The sequence below is a fragment of the Hippocampus zosterae genome, chromosome 11 (assembly GCF_025434085.1).
Source record: "Hippocampus zosterae strain Florida chromosome 11, ASM2543408v3, whole genome shotgun sequence".
In the NCBI taxonomy this organism is placed as follows: Eukaryota; Metazoa; Chordata; class Actinopteri; order Syngnathiformes; family Syngnathidae; genus Hippocampus; species Hippocampus zosterae.
The window spans coordinates 11467610-11481843 of record NC_067461.1 but is presented as its reverse complement, the minus strand read 5'-3'; the positions used below and the strand labels follow the sequence as shown (position 1 = coordinate 11481843).

The window sequence follows — 14234 nt, the reverse complement described above, 5'->3', positions numbered from 1 at the left end:
CTAAATATAAGGACCGCACCCTTCATTAGAACATGGCCTGCTGTGCCGTTACAGCCAGCATTACAGTGATATTTTAAAATAAAAATCTACAAGAAAATGTCAGAGTTCCTGATTTAAGCAAAAACACAGTACCAGTAAGAAGTGATTGATATGTTAAATAATAATAATCACAGTTTCAGACATCGGCTTAACAATTATGTGTGTATATTATATATATATATATATATATATATATATATATATATATATATATATATATATATTTTTTTTCAAGAAAAGAGCTTTTACAGAATATCCAATTACGCCGTAGCAGCAGAATGCTCTGGTGGGCAGTATTGTGCATTTAAGATAAAGAGACTGGTAGAAGCTCATTAGAATGTTTCACAGTAATTTAGACAAATTTGTGAAAAATATTTGAGGAAATCTCCAAGTGATTGGACCAGTTTCGTGTGCACCCCTCTTGTTCAAAGAGAACGGATGGAAAGAAAGAGGCTTTTTGTGTGCAGAGAAAATGTGACATATTTCAATCGGCTTATGAAAAATGGGATCAAAAACAAGTATGCTGCATTTATATTTTTGTGAGGCATCTTTTGCAGTACAATGAAAATATTTCCATAAAGTTGTCTGTTTAAATGATAGCAGTCAGTGGGCCTGGAAAAAAAGGTGAGATAAGTATTTCTAAATGTATGGATGTAGACATCCTGATGGAGGCACTCAAGGGCTTTAAATTGTTCTGTTGGCTCCTGCAAGCCATACAATTCCAGATGAGCCACACAATGAGCTGTTGGCAATGCCAAAATAATCTATTCAAATCAAGAAAGCTGCTGTTATTATTAATTAAAATGATAAAATACCTTGAGCAAAGCCCCCATATCTCCAACAATTGGCAGTGCAGTCTAAGAGAAAAAGAAAAAAAAGGAACATAACACAGAAGAACCTTCAGGCTTGTAGTACATTTATTATATTACAAAACTATCCTGACATCCATTTTGGTGCGATAGACAGCGGTTAATAATGCTGTTTTATTATGCATTCATTGAAAGATTAAAACCATGAACACTTCATGAACACTACTGATTCAGTGTCCAAGACTGAATGGAACCACTAGACAAATTTTGTTGCTAAACAACACAATCCTCAGACCTTCATATTTGTCATGTTACATTTTTTTTCTTCAATTTCTTATCCACATCTTACAAATATGAAATGGTCATGTGAGTCTTGCCAACACAAACATTTTTAATTTAAAATGTCCGTGGTTTTGACTTCCTCTCTTTTTATTTGAGTTTTACTAAGCAACAGCCCTCATTACCCCTGGCTAGTTGCAGACACCAACTACTGTATATGAAAACTATAGTTACAAACAGGAGATAGCGGGGTGTTCTCAATTAGTCATAAACGCCACCACCTTCCTGGAGGTAACTTTCGGCCGTGAACAGCAAGCCTGGCTGCAAATTACCCCCAAACCGGAGCTGCGTTACTAAATTTATCTTAACGGTGCAAATGCGCATAAGGGATTTTTAAACTTACTGGTTCACCTGGAGGTCCAGCAGGTCCGGGGGGGCCCGGTCTGCCAGGCGTGCCCTTTAAGTGAGACAAAGAAAGAAGCTAACAATCCCTACAGGAGTGAAATGAAGCCAACACACCACACTGTAATTGTGCTTTCACATCCGTCACAGCTGGTGGCAATGTGTGATCTGCCACTCTTGAGATGACAGTCATGATGATGGCTTTTATCTGCACACATGGCAGGGGGTGGATGGGGTGGCGGGAATGACTCACCTCTCTTCCCAGAGCTCCAGCAGGCCCAGGTGAACCTGGGGATCCGCGAAGACCCTGAAAAATAGCCAATGGCCTTGATGACTTAGTCCAAAATAACCGCTGGCTGATGCAGATACAAGTGTTGTTGAAATGATTTATTGTGGAACCTCCAAGTTGAACACAATCCATATTGGAGATGTTGGTTGATTTTTTTCAAGTTGTTCTTATCCCCCCCCCCCCCCCCCCAAATGAAAACTTTCCTAATTCATATCAAGATACATAATCCACAACTCATAAAGATTTATGAGTGTTACGATACGTATCGTAATTCTCACATGAATTGCTGACGGTTTGAACTCCAAGTTTTGACTTGGAGGTATATATTTTTTTCAAAACATTTTACATTTCCAAAATGTACCACTTCGGAGGTTCCACTGCATAACAATTATTCTATAGCTTTTGCACTTTCAAGAAACTGGAAATCAAAGAAAAGGTGGGTTTTCATATTCCACTAACCTCAACTCCTGGCTTTCCTGGAGGTCCCATGGGGCCCTGACAACACATCACGCAGCTTGTTAACACTGTCTGCCCTCTAGCACCAGGGATCCAATAAAGCTATTGTGTTCGACACCTTTTGCTCATATTGATTCTGCCTCCAACAATTTTATATTAAAAGAAATGGAGACAGACTCCCTTGCAATCATGTCGGTGAGGTTGAAACGTGTATTGCGCAAGATATATGATGGGGGGGATGAATGCCTGGCACACAGCAGGAAGCATCTAGCAGTAATGACAGGCATTTTCAGCAGAAAATGATATTTACTGAGCGGTGCGTCCTTTTTTTCTCCTTTTTTTTTTACTGGGTGTAGATGCGAATGTAAGGTAAATAATGAATACGAAGAACAATCAAATATACCGTCATACTCACAGGCATGCCTGTGATGCTCTCGCCAGGCTCGCCTTTATCACCGTGCTCACCAGGTAGTCCTGGGATGCCTCGCTCCCCCTGACAAAAGAACAAGGCAGCAGTCATACGGCTCAATCCGAATCTCCTGGAGAGCTGCTGCACTGCATGATCATTAAGTATTTAGACTGGACCCGAATGGATTTTTGCTTTCATGTTTTTGCCTTCTGCAGCTTGAAGGGCAGGAAATGTATTTTCAAGGCCAGTGGCGTGTACATGTTCCTTATCTACTTTATATGAAACTCCGTACGTGCTGAGTGGCACACAATATGTCATTTGTTTTTCCCCACCATAACAGTGCCATTGGACACCGCAACATATTTAGTACCTTCAGCAGAAAAAATCCTGACACAAAATGCTTTTAATAAAAAATGGACAAATGGACAGAGGATTAGACCATCAAAAAGACAGCATGCCTCCCCTCCTGGGTACAACTTTGACTCTTCTGGGAAGATTTTTACAAGGTTTTGGAGTGTGTCTTTGGGAATGTGTAGCATTTCATAGACAACTGCATTGGTGGGGTCAGAGGTAAAACAAAATCCCTTGGTTTACAATGTCTGTTGTACATTTCATAGTAGAGCAGGAAAGGATCTACCTAAAATTGTAAAAGAGTTGGGTGCATCGTCTTTTCAGACAAGACCTCTGATGAATATTTACGATTTTTACACGCTCAGCAAAAAGTCATGTATTTCAATACACATCACCATCTACAGCACAAGTGTCAAACTCAAGGCCGGGGGCCAGATCCGGCCCGCCACATCATTTTATGTGGCCCCCTGAAAGAAAATCATGTGTGTCCATTTGCATGATCCTTGCTAAAAAAATGCACTGTAAATGTCAAATTGTCATGTGTCATAAATGACGTTGAGAGTTTGCAATAATTTTGTTACCTTTCATGTAATAATGCGATTAATCATTTTTATGGTTTTGCTGTCATAACGGCCCTCCGGGGAAGACGTCACTCAGAAAGTGGCCCGCGACAAAAATGAGTTTAATACCCCTCATCTACAGAATGAACAGATGGATGTGGATTCTGAATGAATGGTGTGTGTGATTATCTAAAGTGTCGGTGCTTTACCTTGGGGCCACGGGTTCCTCTGGACAAAGACAGCCGCTCACCCTGCATGTCAACATGAAAGAAATATCAGAAACAAAACCCTCCACAGTGCAAACAGTCTGAAAAGTGACACAAACTCATGTTAAGTACTGTTTGCAATCTGTACCAAAGTATACTGTAGATTGGCAAAAACAAACATTTTATTTGTTCTTTTACTTTAGATGACAATGATGACATTGATGACTGTGGTTTAACAAGCCCCACAATGAATGTTGTAGATTCGCCTCAAGATAGTGGATTGGGATTAACAATGACACCATTTCCAGGAGAACATCATTACCATCCAATCATAAAAGTGAGCAAAGAAAGACAGACCACCATCATTCATTTACGCGCAAAAATCAATTGAGCAACAGTTATTTGAAGAGGCCTGCCTCATTAAAGTCACGCACTGAGTTCATTTTATCGCTTTTATGGTCGTCTTAAATAACAAAGATCATAAAACGCGTGGAAAAATATCTATGTTCCCTCGGAGACACTTTCCAGCAATGACATTCGCGAAAGGACCTCTGCCCCCAAAGACGGCGTCTTATTTCGCGCACGTATCACTTCAGAACCATGAAAGATGTCTAAATACTTCACCTTGCACTAATTCCTGCCGTTATTTTTCTGCTTGATGAGCTCGCTTGAGGGTGAGTGTTGTTCCCAAGAAAACAAACAAGAACCTTCAAAGCTATGAAGTCGATGGAGGACCCTGTCACCTGTTTGATCAAGCTGTAATGAACATTTTTATATGCACAGGCAGGTCCGTAAAACGCAATGCGTCAACACCCATCATCTTGACATTGGAAGGAGAAATTACAACCTGGGGTGGGGTCATCCAAAATGTGATTACTTAACGACTTGCGTCATGATAATCACGTTTTCCAGGAGGGCTACTTTTCCTTATCTGCTGCTGAGTCACAAGCTATGTTTGATGATGCCGTTTGTTTTGACCTCTTTTTCTTCTCTTTTTACCTCATTCAGGACACGGAACAGATAAACGTGACTACACACCACATATCCAGGCTCTCCAGGTTCGCCCTTAGGTCCCGGAGGTCCTTGAAGCCTCGTCACTTGTCCCAAGTCCCCCTACAGAAAGAGTCATGAGTCATGCAATGCCTGACTATTTAATTTGTGGACTGATCCCGTTTATTGTGATGATTTTGAAAGAACAAACTTTGTCCTCGGTAACTTCTCAAACCCCCCATAATAGCATCAAATGGCCACTTTTGTTTGAAAGTTGCTGGCTGCATGAGAAACAACATTTTTGGTTCCTGTCTGAAGTAATTTATTGCAATCCTTTCATGTATGCAACTAAGCCCAGTAATGGTGACAACTTGCTTTCTTTTCCAAAATCGAAATGGCAGCTGTCAAATGTAAGGAAAGCAAGAAAGACGGAGAGGCACGGCAAGTGTTTTTACAGTGAACAGTGGGACAGCATGGTAAACTTAGTTTCACTTGCAACTTTATGTTCAATTCTGTCACTGTCAGTAGGGGAGGCAAATGCGACTGGTAGAACCATGACGAAAACAATCAGCATCTAAGAAGTAAAAAAATATCATGAGGAAGGCGAACATTTTCTACACAGTGTGGCTGTGCAATTTGCAATGATGAGGGGGGCCAAAATATCCACAGGGAGATGTGAAATACTCGTTGCCAGTTGTACAACGTAGCTCTCATTCCCCCACTTAATGAAAAAAAAATCTAATAAAATCACCACTTAAAAACGGCCGTTTATTTTTACTTGGATTTTCTTTGCCTGATTTGCCTGATTTTGTTTGTTGATGTCAATTGGGGAAACTATAGAAAAAAAACCCCTCCAAAATATTTGACAATGCTTTTTCATGGCACTTTAAATTACACACAACCCGAGCAAGTTCATCTATGTCTCAATAGGACAAGAAGGAAAATATTTAAGCTTCCTGCAAAAAGGGCATGCCTTTCCAGAGTAGATGGAAGCACCTATGCAGCCTTACAAAGACGCACACTTTTTTAAGCACACTTGACATTCTCTCTGCAGCTTCATACTTTAATCGCTTTATGTGCATATATTTGATTTCCATCCGAATCTACTCTTGAAATTAATGTTTGTTTTTGTTGTGGCTCTCATATGAATACATAATCACACCTGTCTCTGACATTAGTTTGCATTAGTGGAGGTGACAAATGGAGGGTTTTCAATCTGAGCGGACGGAGGAAGCTTAAGTACTTGGAATTAGATTTATTTCTCTGTCCTGGAGTTTGACAGAATGACTGTGTCGGAGGTAGGAGGCAGGAGTGGGGGTAGGGGGAGGGGGGTCGCGTGTAAAGCGTCATTTATTTTGACAAGCGACACACCTCATCAAACTCGCGTGTCAAGGCGCACACTGTTGCACTTTGTCACTTTTGATCGAGTGTTTGGAACAAATCCTGCTGTAAGAGGGGGTTCGTGTAAAATTGTGGGGTAGTCGAGGGCATCAAATGGAGGCAAACAAAGTTTTGGGCTGATTGACGATGGCATGAAAGGCATGCGAGTCATCAGGAAGATGCCTCGTATGTTGAACTGCTCATAAAACATCACAAAATCTCCCTTTTTTTTTCTTTGAGGTGAGAACTTGATTGAATGATTTCCTACCTTCTCTCCTTTTAGGCCGTCTTTCCCAGGGACTCCTGGCAAGCCCTGTAAACAAAAATGAGGACAAAAAAGACATCTATCGGCAGACCTTCATCTCACACACCTTCATCTCCACAGCTTCCTCCTCCTCCTCATTGCTTCAGCACACTGTCACGTTCCAACATAATTTCCTTTCGACGGGATTTATAAAATGTCTCTTTTTGCCCTCCCTGCATTTCAAGAAAGACAGATGCTCATTATCAAAGCAGGTGCAGCAAGCAGATTGCAGTTTAGGGGTTTTTTTTTTGCGCACAAAGAGCAGACATTTTCTTTTCTGCTAATTAATTATTAAATTTGCAGACTGACTGCTTTAGTAAAAAAAAAAAAAAAGACCGGACTCGTCCCTCTGACATCCTGTTTATCGCGGTATTCATCAATTGATCTCAGACTCAGTCTGGCGAACTGCGTTGGAAAGCCAAGGTGACAGATAAGGCGACAGAGCTTGACATTAACTCTGTTGCAGGTGTACTTACAGGCTCTCCTGGGGGTCCAGGAAGTCCAGTTGGTCCAGATGGACCATGCTTGCCCTGACAGAACAAAATGTATTTAAAAAAAAAGAAAAAACATTATTTTTGTTCTCCCTCCATTCATGTTACTGGTATTCTGTTGATTTTAATGTCCCAGCTAGCAGCAAGCATTTGCAGGATGTACTGCTCTTTAATGCCTTTGAAAATAATTTAAAAAATAGATAAATACATACTTCTCATGGTCTCACCACCCGTGGGAGGGGTCAAAGGGGTCGGGTGCAATGCGAGCTGGGCGGCAGCCAAAGGCGGGGACCCTGGCGGTCCGATCCTCGGCTGCAGAAGCTAGCTCTTGGGACATGGAATGTCACCTCTCTGGCAGGGAAGGAGCCCGAACTGGTGTGTGAGGCAGAGAAGTTCCGATTGGATATAGTCGGACTTGCCTCCACACACAGCCTAGGTTCTGGTACCAGTCCTCTCGAGAGGGGTTGGACTCTCTTTCACTCTGGAGTTGCTCACGGTGAGAGGCGCAGGGCAGGTGTGGGCATACTTATTGCCCCCCGGCTCAGTGCCTGTACATTGGGGTTCACACCGGTGGACGAGAGGGTTGCATCCCTCCGCCTGCGGGTGGGGGGACGGGTCCTGACTGTTGTTTGTGCATATGCACCAAACAGCAGCTCAGCATACCCACCCTTTTTGGAGTCCTTGGAGGGTGTGCTGGAGAGTACTCCTGCTGGGGACTCCCTTGTTCTACTGGGGGACTTCAATGCTCACGTGGGCAATGACAGTGAGACCTGGAGGGGCGTGATTGGGAGGAACGGCCCCCCCGATCAGAACTCGAGTGGTGTTTTGTTATTGGACTTCTGTGCTCGTCACGGACTGTCCATAACGAACACCTTGTTCAAACATAAGGGTGTCCACGTGTGCACTTGGCACCAGGACACCCTAGGCCGTAGTTCGATGATCGACCTTGTGGTCGTGTCATCGGATTTGCGGCCGCATGTTCTGGACACTCGGGTGAAGAGAGGGGCGGAGCTGTCAACTGATCACCACCTGGTGGTGAGTAGGCTCCGATGGTGGGGGAAGATGCCGGTCCGTCCTGGCAGACCCAAACGTATTGTGAGGGTTTGTTGGGAGCGTCTGGCGGAATCCCCTGTCAGAAGGAGTTTCAACTCCCACCTCCGACAGAGCTTTTCCCATGTTCCGGGGGAGACGGGGGACATTGAGTCCGAGTGGACCATGTTCCGTCCCTCTATTGTTGAGGCGGCCAATCTGAGTTGTGGCCGTAAGGTGGTTGGTGCCTGTCGTGGCGGCAACCCTCGTACTCGCTGGTGGACACCAGCAGTAAGGGATGCCGTCAAGCTGAAGAAGGAGTCCTATCGAGCCTTTATGGCCTGTGGGACCACAGAGGCAGCTGACGGGTACCGACTGGCCAAGCGGAACGCAGCTTCGGTGGTTGCCGAGGCTAAAACCCGAGCATGGGAAGAGTTCGGTGAGGCCATGGAAGCCGACTTCCGGACGGCTTCGAGGAAATTCTGGTCCACCATCCGACGTCTCAGGAGGGGGAAGCAGTGCACCACGGACACTGTGTACAGTGGGGATGGGGCGCTGCTGACTTCGACTCGGGACGTTGTGAACCGGTGGGCAGAGTACTTCGAAGACCTCCTCAACTCCACCAACATGCCTTCCTTGGAGGAAGCAGAGCCTGGGGACTCTGAGGTGGGCTCTCCTATCTCTGTGGTTGAAGTCACCGATGTGGTTAAAAAGCTCCTCGGTGGCAAGGCCCCAGGGGTGGATGAGATCCGCCCAGAGTTCCTCAAGGTTCTGGATGTTGTGGGGCTGTCCTGGTTGACACGCCTCTGCAACATTGCGTGGTCAACGGGGAGAGTGCCTCTGGATTGGCAGACCGGGGTGGTAGTCCCTCTTTTTAAAAAGGGGGACCGGAGGGTGTGTTCCAACTACAGAGGGATCACACTCCTCAGCCTCCCTGGTAAGGTCTATTCAGGGGTGCTGGAGAGGAGGGTCCGTCAGGAAGTCGAGCCTCAGATTGAGGAGGAGCAGTGTGGTTTTCGTCCCGGCCGTGGAACAGTGGACCAGCTCTACACCCTTAGCAGGGTTCTCGAGGGTATGTGGGAATTCGCCCAACCAGTCTACATGTGTTTGGTGGACTTGGAGAAGGCGTTTGACCGTGTCCCTCGGGGAGTTCTGTGGGGGGTGCTTCGTGGATATGGGGTACCGAACCCCCTGATTCGGGCTGTTCGGTCACTATCCCACCGATATCAGAGTTTGGTCCGCATTGCCGGCAGTAAGTCGGAATCGTTTCCAGTGAGGGTAGGACTCCGCCAAGGCTGCCCTTTGTCACCGATTCTGTTCATAACCTTCATGGACAGAATCTCTAGGCGCAGCCGAAGCGTTGAGGGGGTCCGTTTTGGTGGCCTCAGTATTGCATCCCTGCTTTTTGCAGATGCTGTGGTGCTGTTGGCTCCTTCAAACAGGGCTCTCCAACTCTCACTGGAGCGTTTCGCAGCCGAGTGTGAAGCGGTTGGGATGAAAATCAGCACCTCCAAATCTGAAACCATGGTCCTCAGTCGGAAAAGGGTGGAGTGCCCCCTCCAGGTCGGGGGGGAGATCTTGCCCCAAGTGGAGGAGTTTAAGTATCTTGGGGTCTTGTTCACGAGTGAGGGCAGGAGGGAGCGAGAGATCGACAGGCGGATCGGTGCAGCGTCTGCTGTGATGCGGACGTTGTATCGGTCTGTCGTGGTGAAGAAGGAGCTGAGCCAAAGGGCGAAGCTCTCAATTTACCGGTCGATCTACGTTCCAACCCTCATCTATGGTCACGAGCTATGGGTCGTGACCGAAAGAACGAGATCCCGGATACAAGCGGCCGAAATGAGTTTTTTCCGCAGGGTGTCCGGGCTCTCCCTTAGAGATAAGGTGAGAAGCTCGGTCATCCGGGAGGGGCTCCGAGTCGAGCCGCTTCTCCTCCACATCGAGAGGAGCCAGATGAGGTGGCTTGGGCATCTGATTCGGATGCCTCCTGAACGCCTCCCTGGTGAGGTGTTCCGGGCATGTCCCACCGGGAGGAGACCCCGAGGAAGACCCAGGACACGCTGGAGAGACTATGTCACCCAGCTGGCCTGGGAATGCCTCGGGATCCCCCGGGGAGAGCTGGAAGAAGTATCTAGGGAGAGGGAAGTCTGGGCTTCCCTGCTAAAGCTGTTGCCCCCGCGACCCGGCCCCGGATAAGCGGTAGAAGATGGATGGATGAATGGATAAATACATAATAAATAAAGAATGAAAATCAAAGTTGTGATCCTGTCTGTATACCAGGAAAAAATGTATATGATGTGTTATTCTCAATGAATGGAGAGTTAATGCATGTTTCTTTTCAACTCTTTTCACCTCAGATCACCTCCTAAAATGATGTCAATTCAAATTCGCTTAAAGTTCTCCGAGCAGTTCACTTAATCTCTGAAATGTGAATACACAGGTTCGCATTTTCCTACACTGCCAATGCATTATTCCATCATCCTCATCAGACATAAAGGGGACCAATAAGAGAACTGAATCATCACTCGTTTAGCACACCGTCGGGTTCCAAGATAATTTCCGTTCGACAGGATTTATAAAATGTCTCTTTTTGCCCTCCCTGCTTTTCAAGAAAGACAGATGCTAGTAAGTGTAAAAAAATAAAATAAAATAAAATAAATAACTACTGTCAGTGAATAAATCATTTAAACGCCAGACTCACCTCGGGACCTTGATCTCCTTTTTGTCCTTGCGGCCCAATGTTTCCCTGTGAAATCACCCAAAAGGATGAGAATGTGTAAAAATAAAGTCCATTACCTTACATGATCCTTTCGCACACAGGACAAAATAAAGCAGTTCAAAATGTGACTCAGCAAAAAATATATCATTCTCCCATATTTGCGAATCACCAGTGCTTTATGATACAATGGAGTTGCTTACAGTTCCAGAGAAGGGCTTCAACCCATGAGCTGTCATCACCTCAACAGAATGAAAAATAAAACATAGTCATCTTAAAAGAATCTGCCTATAATTTTATGATGCTTGAATACGTTCGAGGCATGTCATGTATACTTAATAAATACACTCAATGGCTATGAGAACATCCCTACCTAATCCATTAAGAGCCAACACAGTGACAATTTTGATCCCCTCACAAAGGAAACCAAAGCATGAGAAACATCTCTCAGCTTACAATACAGCTCAATATGACATAATCGTCAATAATGAGGTTGATATTTAACATCCAAAATACACAAAAGATTATTATAGTTATTGACTGTAATGCGTCTAAAATTCCAGTCACTCATTTTTCTTCTTCCTCTCATATCCTTGCTCCAAACAAGTTCAATCTGCACAAAAGGTAACTTTGATGCCACTGTCAATCACAAGGCCACGAGTTCTCTAGCTCCTTGACCACACTGTAATGAGTTTCTGTAAATTTAAATTTGACTTTATAACAGTCTCTTGCTGTTTTTCTTTTTCATAAGATACGTAAAATATGGTTAAATATTCTTCCATAGCCTGTAAACAGTTAAATAAGTCAGCAAAAACAACGGTCGATAACTGTAATTCAACAGTATAAAATGCATCCCATTTCATTGCCGACCACAAGACTCAACTAGATTTGCGGATATTCTGAACTAAACGTAGAGCCCAGCAGAGCGGCTGTGGCTCAGGAGGTGGGGCGGGCTGTCCAGTAACCACAAATCTCGCTGTTCAAATCTCGCTCTGTCCAAGTCATGTGTCAGCGTGTCCTTAGGCAAGACATGTTAATGTACAAATGTAATAATAATGTATCCATTGTGGACAATTTCAATGTGTTACAGAAAAGCAGCAGACAACGCTGACACATTTCTATTCTTATTAAATATCAGATTTCATATCTACACAGGCATGTTCCATATAAATACGAAAACACACTTATCCTACGATCATGTACAGTAATCCAAAATACAGTAGTATACTGATGAAAAAAATAACAGTAGCTACGGTATAGAATGAACACACCACGTTATCTGATGCTATATGCTGTCATTCAAAATACAGTTGTAGATTTACAATATATTTCAGTAGGTGCATTGTAAAATAATGTTAAATTACTGGCGTCCCTGCTGCCATTATGTTACAGTTAATGGATTCATAGGCTTTAAGATGAATTATGCACATATATACGAATGCCAGTTTTGTGCATGTTATTTTGATGTAGGCATTCATTTCATGGCAGATAAAACCAACCTAAACACCTTCTGTCCTCCTCTGTCGCATGTTTCCTGCCCACATTATACGATATAATAAGTGAGTCGATGTCCAGTGATTTAAGCATCATACTTAATGAAGTGAGAAACAAAGTAAGCGAAAGGCGCATCCAGGAGGAAATGCGAGCTGTCCTTAAATCTTGAGTTCTTAAATGAGACAGCTTTGCCGATGGTTTTTGCATGTCGCGCACTGAATTGACGTGTTTGTGCAGGTGCATCAGCACAATGTGTGCTTATGAGCCTTTTGAGACAATTATAGTCATGAAGTAATGTTTAACTACATTTTTTTTCCATCTGGATCGATAGGACGCTGAAATAGATACTGGATCATCTGCTGTCTCAAAGGGCCGTCCGCAGCGTCCATCAAAATCCAACATGCAGTCACTTGTCTCATTTTCTCACTGCAGACACTAATCAATGTCTCAGCGCTATCAACATACAGCATCGTTGTCAATTTCGCACATGTGCGGTGAACTCCGGCATGCCGGTATTTACTCAACAGAGCTTAGGATGCCAGCTTTAGTTGAAGGCATTACAAAGCTCCACTATAAAGTGAGGCTGGCAGCTGTAAAAAAAAAAAAAGTCTGAGCTCAAAAGCCTGTTTTGCCACGTTAAGGCCATCGGGGAGAATGATGCAGTGTGCACTGTTAAAACCACTGCACCTCCCTGCCACTAATACACAGAGACACAAGAAGGTTTATGGAGGGAGGGTAATGATCTGAACCCCTGCTTCTGCTGTGTAAGGGAAATCGATGCTTAACTGCCAAAATTATCTGCCACAGGAAGGCAGAGAGCACAGACAGAGACTGGTACTAAATGTTCAAACAGCCTCATTTATCAAATGACTAATGTTTTCTTCTCTTGCGTGTGCTGCTGAATACATCTGCAATATCCTGGGTGGCCCTCGGCTCACTACACAACATTGAACACGATGGAGACTTTCACTTTTGACCGAGAGGAACAATTCTCTCTTCCACTGAAGTGAAATTTTAAGTAGACAAGAAAACCACCCCCTCTCCCCCCTCCAAAAAAAACTCCACCTGTGCTTGGAACGTTAAAACACATCAAAACAATGAACAGATTCATATATTCATTTACGTCCATATGTATTATCAACTGTTCTGCAAACCACTCAGCTAAGCAGAGTTTGGTTTTCTTTGCACCTCCACTTTGAACGGATATCCGGAAAAAAAAAAAAAACTGCAGCAACCTTTTCCACACTTTGAAACTGAATTCTGAAGTTTTGCAAACTGCCTACATGTGAGTCATAATTGAAATACATCACATGACACCCGGCAGAGAGATCAATGTGGGTAAAAGTGAACTTGGTTCATGATCAGCCTGGCCTGCGTGCATGAAACTGAAATTGAAGCCAGCTGAGGATGCTGGGAATGAAGAGTAAAACGATGCAGGATTCCTCTCTGCTTAAACAAGACACATAAGCTTAACACTGCTGGGTGAGAAGGGTCAGCAATTCACAAACGATTATGCATTCAAAAGTACTGTGACTTGTCTTATTGTGTGTTGTACAGTGTGAAGCTAATGCATGAATTTGCTTGTCACTCATGATAATAAAAAAAGACTTTAAAACACAAAATATACGTTTACTTACAGGACCGGGAGGACCAGGGAGGCCAACATCACCCTAAAAGAATCAAACACAACGACGAATAGTTACAGTATCAGCTAGTAAAAAAAAAAAGCCTTATTAGCATATGCCAAGGCCATATAATTTGCTCTTGATAATGCGCCATATATTTTCAATGGGAGGCAGGTCTGGACTGCTGGCAGGCCAGTCATGTACTTGCACTTTTTTTTTTGCCACAAAGTCAAACAATGACATCACGCAGATACATCAATATCTTTTTAATGAACAACACATGAAGCAGAGCGAAGTGGAAAATAAAGTGGAAGTCAAGTGATATGAGGTGAGTGCCACAAAAACATTCATCACTGGTTTTCATGTCATGCACAGTCCCTGTAGTTATTGTGGCATCCTTAAAGCACA

The 14234-nt window shown here is 43.9% G+C and overlaps 1 protein-coding gene across 1 annotated transcript in view; it reads right to left on the bottom strand.

Moving 5' to 3' along the window:
- Positions 1-14234, bottom strand: part of LOC127610410 (collagen alpha-1(XIX) chain) — a 99051-nt gene that overhangs the window by 26695 nt on the left and 58122 nt on the right. The window contains exons 20-30 of the mRNA XM_052080567.1: positions 13839-13871; positions 10693-10737; positions 6951-7004; positions 6439-6483; positions 4839-4913; positions 3804-3845; positions 2690-2767; positions 2278-2313; positions 1783-1836; positions 1531-1584; positions 855-896 (exon numbers count right to left, since the gene is read on the bottom strand). Of these exons, the coding sequence (XP_051936527.1) occupies positions 855-896; positions 1531-1584; positions 1783-1836; positions 2278-2313; positions 2690-2767; positions 3804-3845; positions 4839-4913; positions 6439-6483; positions 6951-7004; positions 10693-10737; positions 13839-13871 (558 nt within the window). The remainder of the gene's footprint in view (positions 1-854; positions 897-1530; positions 1585-1782; positions 1837-2277; positions 2314-2689; positions 2768-3803; positions 3846-4838; positions 4914-6438; positions 6484-6950; positions 7005-10692; positions 10738-13838; positions 13872-14234) is intronic.